This window comes from Oncorhynchus mykiss, chromosome 8, assembly GCF_013265735.2.
Source record: "Oncorhynchus mykiss isolate Arlee chromosome 8, USDA_OmykA_1.1, whole genome shotgun sequence".
NCBI lineage: Eukaryota > Metazoa > Chordata > Actinopteri > Salmoniformes > Salmonidae > Oncorhynchus > Oncorhynchus mykiss.
In genome coordinates this window covers 30,349,829-30,364,828 of record NC_048572.1, presented here as the reverse complement: position 1 = coordinate 30,364,828, position 15,000 = coordinate 30,349,829, and the positions used below count along the sequence as shown (strand labels likewise).

Here is a 15,000-nt window from a genome sequence, read left to right as displayed (position 1 = left end):
CTGCATGTGTTTGTCCTACAGGAAACACTTACCTTCTCACCTTCTCACTGGCGTAGAGCAGTTTCTCTGGACCCCCGCAAAGTCGGAGTTTAACTTTAAAAATGTATGACCTTTTATTGTGGCATAAACACAACCAGTCATGATGTTTTCATTTGATTGTCAAAAAAATCACTTCAAATGTTCCTTTAAGTAGGCGTGCTAGCTTCTACCTGTGATGGTGTTTCATCAGTCGAGGACGAGCTGGTAGTTTTGCTGACGTGTTTATCGTCAGGAATTTGATCAGATTGATAAAGTTTTTTTGTTTTTTTTTTACGTTTTTCGTGCACCACTTGGTCTTGCCTTTTGTTTATCCATGTTGAACAACTCACTCGTTCTCCATCCGAGTCCCACCTGATTCACCTAACTTTTTTAAACTTGATTGGCAATTGGGTGAGGAGGCCGAGGCGGGCCGCCACCGCTGAGAAATGGGCTAATTAGATGCAAGAAAGCGATATTGTCCGACTCACCTACTACCCATGTACATTGGACAACACAAACACTTTGCTTGCTGCAAGTGGAAATTACTGTCAAAATTATTCATAATTATTCCTCAAATTTAGACTAGGTGTGAGATGATGGGCACATGGGCCCCCAGAACTCTTGTGCCCCCCCCCCCCCCCCCTGCCTTGTGGGGCCTGCGGGGGTTTCCGCTATGCCAGTGTACCTTCTGCATACTTTAGCCCGGGCAGGTCTCCCGTGATACAAGTCAGTATCCGACGTCCATCTATGTCCGAGGACGTCAGGAGATGACGTGCAAACATGCCACTAGGTGAAACACTGAGCTCTGTCACCTTCAAGAAGGCTTTGATTTTGCTAGGGCGCTGGGGACGGGGATGGCACATAGACGTAAGCATCTGCCTCTGTAAGCATCTGCCTCTGTAAGCATCTGCCTCTGTAAGCATCTGCCTCTGTAAGCATCTGCCTCTGTAAGCATCTGCCTCTGTAAGCATCTGCCTCTGTAAGCATCTGCCTCTGTAAGCATCTGCCTCTGGTTCAGACGGTTGCGTGTTTGAATCCAGACACAGAAAGTGTTTTTTTTATATGTTTGTTTTAATAAGCCTATCCCAAACCTTAACACTTACCTCAACCTTCAGACTTAATGCCTAACCTTAAGAATTCAGATGAACGTCCAATCTGACATGAGCCTATGGGAGTTTGTTGCTTTAGCCACAGTCCATATTCCAGCTCTGTGACAAATTATGCCATAATACAATTACTACGCTCTATCACTTCTGCTTTTTAATTTTTTTTTTTGCAAGGTGGTTTCCCTCTAAAATGAAAAAGTTATTTACTACAAAGCCAAGCTCATTATTTTGATGCAGTACCTCTATAGTCAGGGATAGATGTTACTTTAGTGTGGTTGTGGAGTTCCACCACAGTATTGTCTGAACGGGTGTCATGTCACTGCTTGTCTGTCGCAGAGGGGGAAACATGATGCAGTAGTTTCCTAAAAATAGCACCTCCTTACAAAAACGGGTTAAGCAGTCTGTCTCTCTGTGTGTGTGTGTGTGTGTGTGTGTGTGTGTGTGTGTGTGTGTGTGTGTGTGTGTGTGTGTGTGTGTGTGTGTGTGTGTGTTGTATTATACCATAATTCGTACGTGGAGATTTTTTACCTGGAGCCTGCTGCATTAGTTTCTCCTCTTGCTGCAATACCGGCGCTGGCCACCGGAGAGCGCCATGGTACACTTCTTCAAACAGCAGACTGTCCTTGTGAGTGTAGTATCCCTGACGGTCCGTCCTGAGGAAAGCCTTTTAGGATGGGATGTTCAAGGGCATTCACGACTCTCCTTCCCTTTCTTGCTCTCTCTTTCATCCATTTTTCTCCCCCTGCTAGGCCTGTTTGGGTAAAATAACAGTCATTTGATTACTTTAAAAGCTCTTGGGTTGCATATCTGGAGGTTTGAGCCTACTGACTGTTTTGAAGACGCTCTGCAGTACAGCAAGAGGCTTTATGTTTCTAATTTCACATCTGAAATGGGAGTGACTGTGTCCTGATGTTCTGTGTTTCTCTCTCTCTCTCTCTCTCTCTCTCTCTCTCTCTCTCTCTCTCTCTCTCTCTCTCTCTCTCTCTCTCTCTCTCTCTCTCTCAGGCTGGGAGGCTTTATTTCAGCCTATAAGATCGTGCCAGATGAAATTGATGAGATTAAGGTAAAATGATCATTGGATTTCTATCTTTTCGTCAGTTCAAATAATATTTCAAATCAAATACTTTGAGCATGTGATTTGGTGTGCCAGATGGACAGGGTTTGCACTTTTTGGTATATTCGATTGGTTCCATTTTTCCAGACAACCTCAATGAAGCGAGACTTAAGTAAGTCTAGTGTCTTAGAGTAGGAGTGCTGATCTAGGATCAGGTCCTCCCATTGTCCATATGATGTTAATCACAATCATTTTTAAAAAAAATGATCCTAGATGCGTACCCCTACTCTGAGACGAATGAATATGGTCTGGTGCTGTTTTTCATGGATCGGACTAGGCCCCTTAGTTAAAGTGAAGGGAAATCTTAACGCTACAGCATACAGCATACAATAACTTTCTAGATGATTCTGTGCTATGGGGAGGCCCTTTTCCTGTTCCAGCATGACAATGCCTCCGTCCAACATCAGTTCCCAACCTCACTAATGCTCCTGTGGCTGAATGGAAGCAGGTCCCCGCAGCAATGTTCCAACATCTAGTGGAAAGCCTTCCCAGAAGAGTGGAGGCTGTTAAAGAGGCAAAGGGGGGACCAACTCCAAATGAATGCCCATGATTTTGGAATGAGATGTTCGACGAGCAGCTGTCCACATACTTTTGGCCATGTAGTGTATGTCACACCTTGTACACAGTCCAAGCCACAATCGTCACCCCCATGACCCCTTAGCAGTGACCTACTGTATGTCACAACCTCTCAGTCAGTGCCAATGAGACTCATGTCTAATGACATGAGGTAGAGCTAGGAACCTATCAGCTCCTATGTCTCAGTCTGTCTCTCTCTGTCTGTCTCATCAGGAGACTCTGGTGGACTGGTGTGATGAGAAAGAACTCAATCTCATCTTGACAACCGGGGGGACCGGCTTCGCTCCCCGTGATGTCACACCTGAGGTAAGTGTGTGTGTCTGTCTGTCACCTAGAAATTGTACCTTGCTGTGTTACCCAGTCACGGGTTTTCTTCTTCGTCTACTGCGTCTTATCTGCACCGGCTCCCCTTGTCTCGAAGGAAACTGTAACATGCAGATCCAAAATGACAAAGGGTGGTGTGTGTCACTGGGAGGGGAAAGGAGTGGAGTGTGGGGAAAGGGGATGGAGGAGCCTCCATAGCTGATTAGTACAGCCACACACAGGGCTGTCTGTCCGCTACTGTTACTAATGGCTCTCAGAAGTACCACTGGAGTGCCTTCATATATCACCACTGAGACACTTGTGGGTTGGTTGAAGACACATACTCAGTAATATGGTATATGATAGCACTGTGTGTGTGTCTGGACGTGTTTAGCTATTCTCGTGGGGACCAGAAGTCCCCACAACAATAGTAAACCAACTATTTGTTGCCATGAGGTCAAATGCTATTTCTATGGGGTTTGGGGTTAAAGTTAGAATTAGTGTTAGAATTATGTTCGTTTTAGGGTTAGGGTTAGGAGCTTGGGTTTCTTTAGGGTTAGGGTTAGGAGCTAGGGTTAGTTTTAGGGTCAGGGTTAGGAGCTAGGGTTAGTTTTAGGGTCAGGGTTAGGAGCTAGGGTTAGTTTTAGGGTCAGGGTTAGTTGCTAGTGTTAGTTTTAGGGTCAGGGTTAGCAGCTAGGGTTAGTTTTAGGTTTAGGGTTAAGGTTAGGTTTTGGGGTTTAGGGTTAAGGTTAGGGTTAAGGTTAGGGTAAGATTATGGGTAAAGGTTAGGTGTAGGGTTTAGGGTTAGAGGTTAGGTTTAGGTTTAGGTTTAGGTTTAGGTTTAGGTTTAGGGTTTAGGGTTTAGGGTTAAGGTTAGGTTTAGGGTTAAGGTTAGGGTTAGGGTTAAGTTTAGGTTTAGGGTTAGGGTTAGGTTTAGGGTTCAGGTAAGGGTTAGGGTTAGAGTATGGGTTAAGGTTAGGGTTAGGTTTGGGGTTAGGGTAATAGTATGGGTTAGGGTTAGGTTTAGGGTTAGGGGTTAGGGTAAGAGTATGGGTTAGGGTTAGGGTTAGGTATAGGGTCAGGGGTTAGGGTAAGATTATGGGTTAGGTTTAGGGTTTAGGGTTAGAGGTTAGGTTTAGGTTTAGGTTTAGGTTTAAGGTTAGGTTTAGGGTTAGGGTTAGGGTTAGGGTTAGGTTTAGGGTTTAGGATATGGGTAAGGGTTAGGGTTAGAGTATGGGTTAGGGTTGGGGTTAGGGTAAGAGTATGGGTTATGGTTAGGGGTAAGAGTATGGGTTAGGGTTAGATACAGGGTCAGGGGTTAGGGTAAGATTATGGGTTAGGGTTAGGTTTAGGGTTAGGGGTTAGGAAAAATAGGATTCCGAATGGGACTGTACAATACAGTATAGCTGTACAGTACTGTGTGTGTGTGTGTGTGTGTGTGTGTGTGTGTGTGTGTGTGTGTGTGTGTGTGTGTGTGTGTGTGTGTGTGTGTGTGTGTGTCAGTGTCTTGTCTATTGATGAAGGCTTTATTACCCAGTATCCCCTGCTTCTGCGTTGATGATCCCACTGTAGGTGTCAAGGGATCCTCTCCCTCTCTCTTTTTCCTCTCTCTTCTCCCTCCATTGAGATATGCTTCCTTTACTCTCTGGCTTCTCTCTCTCCCCCCTCTCCTTCTACCACCCTCCTTTCTCACCCACCCTTTCTCTCTTTCCCTCACCACCTCCGCTCCCTCTCCCTCCATATCTCTTCTCCCCTTCCCCCTCCCTCTCTCCCCCATCTCTGCTCTCTCTCTCTCTCTCTCTCTCTCTCTCTCTCTCCCTCTTTCTCTCTCTCTCTCGCTCTCCTTCTTTCTCTCGCCTTTTTCCTCCCTCTCCATCTCTCCTGAGTCCTAGCTAACCCACGATGCTCATCAGTGGCTGGTACTCTTTGAAGTCTTCTCTTTCTCCTCTCTTCTCCTCTCATTCTCCTCTCTTCTCCTCTTCTTCACTAATGGACTGTTTGTGTCACTAAGCTCAAGGGCACAGAACATACAGCTGGAGGAGAGAGAGAGAGAGAGAGAGAGAGAGAGAGAGAGAGAGAGAGAGAGAGAGTGATAGAAAGCGATAGAGAGCGATAGAGAGAGAGTCAGTCAGCCAGTCTTCTGGGTTCTCTGTTTTTTGGGGAACCTGCTGCATCAAACACACATACAATACAGACACTCACACACACACAAACTGATACACACACACAAACTGATACACACACACACACACACACACATGGAAACTGATGCACACAGACATGGAAACTGATGCACACACAAACACACACATGGAAATTGGTACACACACACAGAGAGAAACTGATACACTCACGCACACACACACACACACACATGGAAACTGATTAAAAAACACACATGCACATGGAAACTGATAAACACACACATGTACATGGAAACTGATTAAAAAACACACATGCACATGGAAACTGATAAACACACACATGTACATGGAAACTGATAAACACACAAATGGAAACTGATACACAAACACACACATGGCACTGATACACACTCACACACACATGGTACTGATACACACACAGACACATGGTACTGATACACACACACACACATGGAACTGATACACACACACACACATGGTACTAATACACACACATGGTACTGATACACACACATGCACATGGAAATGGATTCACACACGCACATGGAAACTGATAAACACACACATGAAAATTGATACACACACACATGGTACTGATACACATACATGGAAACTGATACACATACATGGATTCAAACACACTGAAATGGATACACACAAACACACATGGAAACTGATGCCATCATACATGAAAACTGATACATACACATATGGAAACTGATCCATATGCACATGGAAACTGATACACACATATGGAAACTGATGCACACACACGCACATGGAAACTGATACACACATATGGAAATTGATGAACACACACGCCAATGGGAACTGATACACACATATGGAAACTGATTCACACACACGCACATGGAAACTGATGCACACACACACACATGGAAACTGATACACACACAAACATGGAAACTGATAAACACACAAACATGGAAACTGATAAACACACACAAACATGGAAACTGATAAACAAACACAAATATGGAAACTTATGCACACACACACATGGAAACTGATAAACACAAATGGAAACTGATAAACACAAACAAAGATGGAAACTGATACACACAAATGGAAACTGATAAACACACAAACATGGAAACTGATCAACACACACAAATGGAAACTGATAACACACACATACATGAAAACTGATCCACAAACACACACATGAAAACTGATACACACATGGAAAATGATATACACACGAATGGAAACACACACACACACACACACACATGGGAATTGATACACTCACACACACATGAAAACTGATACACACACATGGAAACTGATACAAACACACAGCAATGGATACACGCAAACACACGGAAACTGATACAAACACACGGAAACTGATACACACACACATGGTACTGATACACACACATATGGAAACGGATGCACATACACACACATGGAAACTGATGCACACACATATGGAAACAAATGCACATACACACACATGGAAACTGATACACACACACACACATGGAAACTGATTCAAACACACAGAAACGGATACACACAAACACACATGGAAACTGATGCCATCATACAGGAAAACTGATACAAACACATATGGAAACTGATGCACACACACACATGGAAACTGATACACACACATATGGAAATGAATGCACATACACACACATGGAAACTGATACACACACACACACATGGAAACTGATAAACACACAAATGGAAACTGATAACACACACAAACATGGAAACTGATACACACAAATGGAAACTGATAAACACACATAAACATGGAAACTGATAACACACACAAATGGAAACTGATAAACACACACATGGAAACTGATTCAAACACACGGAAACGGATACACACAAACACACATGGAAACTGATGTCATCATACAGGAAAACTGATACAAACACATATGGAAACTGATGCACACACATGGAAACTGATGAACACATATGGAAACTGATGCACACACACGCACATGGAAACTGATACACATATGGAAACTGATGCACACACACACATGGAAACTGATAAACACACACAAACATGGAAACTGATAAACACACACAAACATGGAAACTGATGCACACACAAACATGGAAACTGATTAACACACAAACATGGAAACTGATGCACACACAAACATGGAAACTGATAACACACACAAACATGGAAACTGATAAACACACACAAACATGGGAAACCGATCCACAAAAACACACATGAAAACTGATGCACACACATGGAAAATGATACACACACGAATGGAAACACACACACACACACACACACACACACACATGGAAATTGATACACTCACACACACATGAAAACTGATACACACGTGGAAACTGATACAAACACACAGAAATGGATACACACAAACACACGGAAACTGATGCACACACACATATGTAAACTTATAAACATATGGAAAGTTATATACACACAAACACACATGGAAACTGATACACACAAAAATGGAAACTGATACACAAACATGTAAACTGATACACACATATGGAAACTGATACACACATGAAAACTGCTACACATGGAAACTGATACACACGGAAACTGATATATAAATATACATGGAAACTGATACACATGGAAACTGATACACACAGAAACTGATGAATAAATATACATGGAAACTGATTCACATGGAAACTGGTTCACACACATGGAAACTGATTCACACACATACATGGAAACTGATACACATGGAAACTGATACACACATACATGGAAACTGATACACATGGAAACTGATACATACACATTCATGGAAACTGATACACACACATGAAAACTGATATGCACACATATGGAAACTGATAACATGGAAACTGATAAACATGGAAACTGATGCACACACACGGAAACTGATACACACATGAAAACTGATATGCACACATATGGAAACTGATAAACATGGAAACTGATACATATGGAAACGTATGCACACATATGGAAAGTTATATACACACACACATGGAAACTGATACACACACACATGGAAACTGAAATACACAAAAATGGAAACTGATACACATCTGAAAACTGATAAACACACACATGGAAACTGATACACAAACATAAAAACTGATACCCACACATGTGGAAACTGATACACTTGGAAACTGATACACACATACATTGAAACTGATACACATGGCAGCTGATACTCACACATGGAAACTGATACACACACACACACACACACACATGGAAACTGATACACATGGAAACTGATACACACACATTGAAACTGATACACACACATGGAAACTGATGCACACACATATGGAAACGGATACACACGTGCAGGGAAACTGATACACATGGAAACTGATACACACATGGACACTGATACACCCATGAAAACTGATATGCACACATATGGAAACTGATGCATATGGAAACTGATACACATGGAAACTGATTCACACACACGGAAACTGATACACACACACATATGGAAATGAATGCACACATATGGAAATTTATATACACACACACATGGAAACTGATACACGCACACACATGGAAACTGATACACACACATGGAAACTGATACACACATGAAAACTGATACGCACACATATGGAAACTGATATACATGGAAACTGATTCACACACATACATGGAAACTGATACGCACACATGGAAACTGATGCACACACACACATAGAAACTGATGCACATGGAAAGTGATACACACATACATGGAAACTGATACACATGGAAACTGATACACACACATGGAAACTGATACACACACACACACACATGGAAACTGATACACATGGAAACTGAAACACACACACACACACACACAAACTGATACACACACACATGGAAACTGACACACACACACACACACATGGAAGCTGATACACACAATCAAAAATAAACTGATACACACAAACATGGAAACTGACACACACACAAACATATAAAAACACAAACATGGAAGCACATGCAGACTTACATGCAAACATAAAATTCTCAAATACATTCATGCACACACACAAACATGCAAACAGATACACACTTACACACAAAAAAAATGTATGTTCTCTCTCGCTCGCTCTCTCTCTCTCTCTCTCTCTCTGTGTCTCTCTTCATTCCTCAGGCTACAAGAGAGGTGATAGAGCGGGAGGCTCCAGGGATGTCTCTGGCCATGCTGATGGGTTCTCTCAACGTCACACCACTAGGCATGCTCTCCAGGTGAGACACAAACACACACACACACTAACATGTATACTCTACACACACTCGTACAGACAGACACACACACACACACACACAGGCACATACGCACACGCACGCACGCACACACACACACACACACACACACACACACACACACACACACACACACACACACACACACACACACACAAATGTATACTATGTACACCAGAGGAGTCTGGTGGGAGTAGTTATAGGAGGAAGGTCTTATTGCAATGACATTAATGGAATTAATGGAACGGAGTCAGACATGTGGTTTCCATATGTTTGATGTGTTTGATACCGTATAACTACTCCCACCAGCCTCCTCTGGTTTACACACTCATTCACGCACATATACACACTGTCATACTGTGAACCTCTAATACACACTCTTCTCTTGTGTGTGTGTGTGTGTGTGTGTGTGTGTGTGTGTGTGTGTGTGTGTGTGTGTGTGTGTGCAGACCCGTGTGCGGCATCCGTGGCAAGACACTTATCATTAACTTACCAGGGAGCAAGAAGGGTTCACAGGTAAGAAAACAGAACCACTTTAACACCTGCACTCAGATCCGTGTTTCAGGGCCTATATTCACAAAGCTTCTCAGAGTAGGACTGCTGATCTAGGATCAGCTCTCTGCCTTTTATTCTAAATGATTTAAAGGGTAAAAATGATGCTAGATCAGCAATCCTACTCTGCGACTCGTGGTGAATACGGCCCCTGGTCTCACGTTTATTTAGATCAGTGTCGATATGACTGAGTACTTCTAGGATGCATGTGCACGCTCTACCTCTCTCTGTGCCTCTCCCTCCATCTGTCTCTCCTTCTTTCTCTTTCTCTCTCTGTCTTTCTCACTCTACCTCTCTCTGTGCCTCTCCCTCCATCTGTCTCTCCTTCTTTCTCTTTCTCTCTCTGTCTTTCTCACTCTACCTCTCTCTGTGCCTCTCCCTCCATCTGTCTCTCCTTTCTGTTTCTCTCTCTGTCTTTCTCACTCTACCTCTCTCTGTGCCTCTCCCTCCATCTGTCTCTCCTTTCTGTTTCTCTCTCTGTCTTTCTCGCTCTACCTCTCTCTGTGCCTCTCCCTCCATCTGTCTCTCCTTCTTTCTGTTCCTCTCTCTGTCTTTCTCACTCTACCTCTCTCTGTGCCTCTCCCTCCATCTGTCTCTCCTTTCTGTTTCTCTCTCTGTCTTTCAATTCAATTCAATTCAATTCAATTCAAGGGCTTTATTGGCATGGGAAACATGTGTTAACATTGCCAAAGCAAGTGAGGTAGACAACATACAAAGTGAAAATATAAAGTGAAAAACAACAAAAAATTAACAGTAAACATTACACATACAGAGGTTTCAAAACAGTAAAGACATTACAAATGTCATATTATATATATACAGTGTTTTAACAATGTACAAATGGTTAAAGGACACAAGATAAAATAAATAAGCATAAATATGGGTTGTATTTACAATGGTGTGTGTTCTTCACTGGTTGCCCTTTTCTCGTGGCAACAGGTCACAAATCTTGCTGCTGTGATGGCACACTGTGGAATTTCACCCAGTAGATATGGGAGTTTTTCAAATTTGGATTTGTTTTCGAATTCTTTGTGGATCTGTGTAATCTGAGGGAAATATTTCTCTCTAATATGGTCATACATTGGGCAGGAGGTTAGGAAGTGCAGCTCAGTTTCCACCTCATTTTGTGGGCAGTGAGCACATAGCCTGTCTTCTCTTGAGAGCCATGTCTGCCTACGGCGGCCTTTCTCAATAGCAAGGCTATGCTCACTGAGTCTGTACATAGTCAAAGCTTTCCTTAATTTTGGGTCAGTCACAGTGGTCAGGTATTCTGCCGCTGTGTACTCTCTGTTTAGGGCCAAATAGCATTCTAGTTTGCTCTGTTTTTTTGTTAATTCTTTCCAATGTGTCAAGTAATTATCTTTTTGTTTTCTCATGATTTGGTTGGGTCTAATTGTGCTGTTGTCCTGGGGCTCTGTAGGGTGTGTTTGTGTTTGTGAACAGAGCCCCAGGACCAGCTTGCTTAGGGGACTCTTCTCCAGGTTCATCTCTCTGTAGGTGATGGCTTTGTTATGGAAGGTTTGTGAATCACTTCCTTTTAGGTGGTTGTAGAATTTAACGGCTCTTTTCTGGATTTTGATAATTAGTGGGTATCGGCCTAATTCTGCTCTGCATGCATTATTTGGTGTTCTACGTTGTACACGGAGGATATTTTTGCAGAAGTCTGCGTGCAGAGTCTCAATTTGGTGTTTGTCCCATTTTGTGAAGTCTTGGTTGGTGAGCGGACCCCAGACCTCACAACCATAAAGGGCAATGGGCTCTATGACTGATTCAAGTATTTTTAGCCAAATCCTAATTGGTATGTTGAAATTTATGTTTCTTTTGATGGCATAGAATGCCCTTCTTGCCTTGTCTCTCAGATCGTTCACAGCTTTGTGGAAGTTACCTGTGGCGCTGATGTTTAGGCCAAGGTATGTATAGTTTTTTGTGTGCTCTAGGGCAACAATGTCTAGATTGAATTTGTATTTGTGGTCCTGGTGACTGGACCTTTTTTGGAACACCATTATTTTGGTCTTACTGAGATTTACTGTCAGGGCCCAGGTCTGACAGAATCTGTGCATAAGATCTAGGTGCTGCTGTAGGCCCTCCTTGGTTGGTGACAGAAGCACCAGATCATCGGCAAACAGCAGACATTTGACTTCGGATTCTAGCAGGGGGAGGCCGGGTGCTGCAGACTTTTCTAGTGCCCGCGCCAATTCGTTGATATATATGTTGAAGAGGGTGGGGCTTAAGCTGCATCCCTGTCTAACCCCACGACCCTGTGTGAAGAAATGTGTGTGTTTTTTGCCAATTTTAACCGCACACTTGTTGTTTGTGTACATGGATTTTATAATGTCGTATGTTTTACCCCCAACACCACTTTCCATCAGTTTGTATAGCAGACCCTCATGCCAGATTGAGTCGAAGGCTTTTTTGAAATCAACAAAGCATGAGAAGACTTTGCCTTTGTTTTGGTTTGTTTGGTTGTCAATTAGGGTGTGCAGGGTGAATACATGGTCTGTTGTACGGTAATTTGGTAAAAAGCCAATTTGACATTTGCTCAGTACATTGTTTTCATTGAGGAAATGTACGAGTCTGCTGTTAATAATAATGCAGAGGATTTTCCCAAGGTTACTGTTGACACATATTCCACGGTAGTTATTGGGGTCAAATTTGTCTCCACTTTTGTGGATTGGGGTGATCAGTCCTTGGTTCCAAATATTGGGGAAGATGCCAGAGCTAAGTATGATGTTAAAGAGTTTTAGTATAGCCAATTGGAATTTGTTGTCTGTATATTTGATCATTTCATTGAGGATACCATCAACACCACAGGCCTTTTTGGGTTGGAGGGTTTTTATTTTGTCCTGTAACTCATTCAATGTAATTGGATAATCCAGTGGGTTCTGGTAGTCTTTAATAGATGATTCTAAGATCTGTATTTGATCATGTATATGTTTTTGCTCTTTATTCTTTGTTATAGAGCCAAAAAGATTGGAGAAGTGGTTTACCCATACATCTCCATTTTGGATAGCTAATTCTTCTTGTTGTTGTTTGTTTAGTGTTTTCCAATTTTCCCAGAAGTGGTTAGAGTCTATGGATTCTTCAATTGCATTGAGCTGATTTCTGACATGCTGTTCCTTCTTTTTCCGTAGTGTATTTCTGTATTGTTTTAGTGATTCACCATAGTGAAGGTGTAGACTCAGGTTTTCCGGGTCTCTATGTTTTTGGTTGGACAGGTTTCTCAATTTCTTTCTTAGATTTTTGCATTCTTCATCAAACCATTTGTCATTATTGTTAATTTTCTTCGGTTTTCTATTTGAGATTTTTAGATTTGATAGGGAAGCTGAGAGGTCAAATATACTGTTAAGATTTTCTACTGCCAAGTTTACACCTTCACTATTACAGCGGAACGTTTTACCCAGGAAATTGTCTAAAAGGGATTGAATTTGTTGTTGCCTAATTGTTTTTTGGTAGGTTTCCAAACTGCATTCCTTCCATCTATAGCATTTCTTAATGTTACTCAGTTCCTTTGGCTTTGATGCCTCATGATTGATTATTGCTCTGTTTAAGTAGACTGTGATTTTGCTGTGGTCTGATAGGGGTGTCAGTGGGCTGACTGTGAACACTCTGAGAGACTCTGGGTTGAGGTCGGTGATAAAGTAGTCTACAGTACTACTGCCGAGAGATGAGCTATAGGTGTACCTACCATAGGAGTCCCCTCGAAGCCTACCGTTGACTATGTACATACCCAGCGTGCGACAGAGCTGCAGGAGTTGTGACCCGTTTTTGTTGGTTATGTTGTCATAGTTGTGCCTAGGGGGGCATATGTGGGAGGGAATGCTGTCACCTCCAGGCAGGTGTTTGTCCCCCTGTGTGCTTAGGGTGTCAGGTTCTTGTCCGGTTCTGGCATTTAGGTCGCCACAGACTAGTACATGTCCCTGGGCCTGGAAATGATTGATTTCCCCCTCCAGGATGGAGAAGCTGTCTTCATTAAAATATGGGGATTCTAGTGGGGGGATATAGGTAGCACACAGGAGGACATTTTTCTCTGTTAGGATAATTTCCTTTTGAATTTCTAGCCAAATGTAAAATGTTCCTGTTTTGATTAATTTAATGGAGTGAGTTAGGTCTGCTCTATACCAAATTAGCATACCCCCTGAGTCCCTTCCCTGTTTCACACCTGGTAGTTTGGTGGATGGGACTACCAGCTCTCTGTAACCTAGAGGGCAACCAGTGGGTCCGTCTCCTCTATACCAGGTTTCTTGCAGGATGACAATGTCTGTATTACCGATTTCTTTGGTGAAGTCCGGGTTTCTGCTCTTTAGGCCAAAGGCAGATGACCTCAGGCCTTGGATATTCCAGGATAATATAGTGAAGGCTTTTTGTTCCATAGAGTGTCCAATGTTGTTGGTCGTGGTTTGGCCTCAGGCCAGTAAGTGTGAGCAGAGCCTGCTGAGCATCTGGTACATGCCATTGGCTTCGGCGAGTGTGAGAGTGGGGGTTGGGACTGTTTGCCCGCTCACTACCTGGGCGTATGTGTGGCTTCCATGTTGAGGCCCTCTTTGCGGGGGTGGGGTGCATGGGGTGGGCAGGAGTGGCATAGGTCTGATCTGAGGGGGCCTAAATGGGGTGTGGGCATGGTTGACGTGGGGGGGTGTTGATTGGTTGGGGTGGGGGTGTGGATGTGTCTGGGTGTACTGTGGTCTGGATGTAATTCCTCTTGGCGTGGGTCCTCTATGTGTAGGTCCAGGGGGGGGGTCCTGCAGATCTGGGAGGGTGTCTCGCTGGTCTGGATGGGGTGTCTATTGATCTGTTGCTCCTGTGTGAAGTGTTGGGGATACGTTTGAGAGCGATGTCCTTTAGAGTTCGGGCAAAGGTGGGCACTGCTGCCTTGTAGAGGTGGACCTGGTCATAGAGGCTGTT

The 15,000-nt window shown here is 43.1% G+C and overlaps 1 protein-coding gene across 14 annotated transcripts in view; it reads left to right on the top strand.

Annotated features, from left to right (window-relative positions):
- The window catches only part of LOC110529226 (gephyrin), a 127,162-nt gene that overhangs the window by 54,784 nt on the left and 57,378 nt on the right, over positions 1-15,000 (top strand). For all 14 annotated transcript variants that reach the window (XM_036985269.1, XM_036985263.1, XM_036985260.1 and 11 more), the window contains exons 3-6: positions 2,130-2,187; positions 3,028-3,120; positions 9,434-9,528; positions 9,996-10,062. In XM_036985269.1, the coding sequence (XP_036841164.1) occupies positions 2,130-2,187; positions 3,028-3,120; positions 9,434-9,528; positions 9,996-10,062 (313 nt within the window). The remainder of the gene's footprint in view (positions 1-2,129; positions 2,188-3,027; positions 3,121-9,433; positions 9,529-9,995; positions 10,063-15,000) is intronic.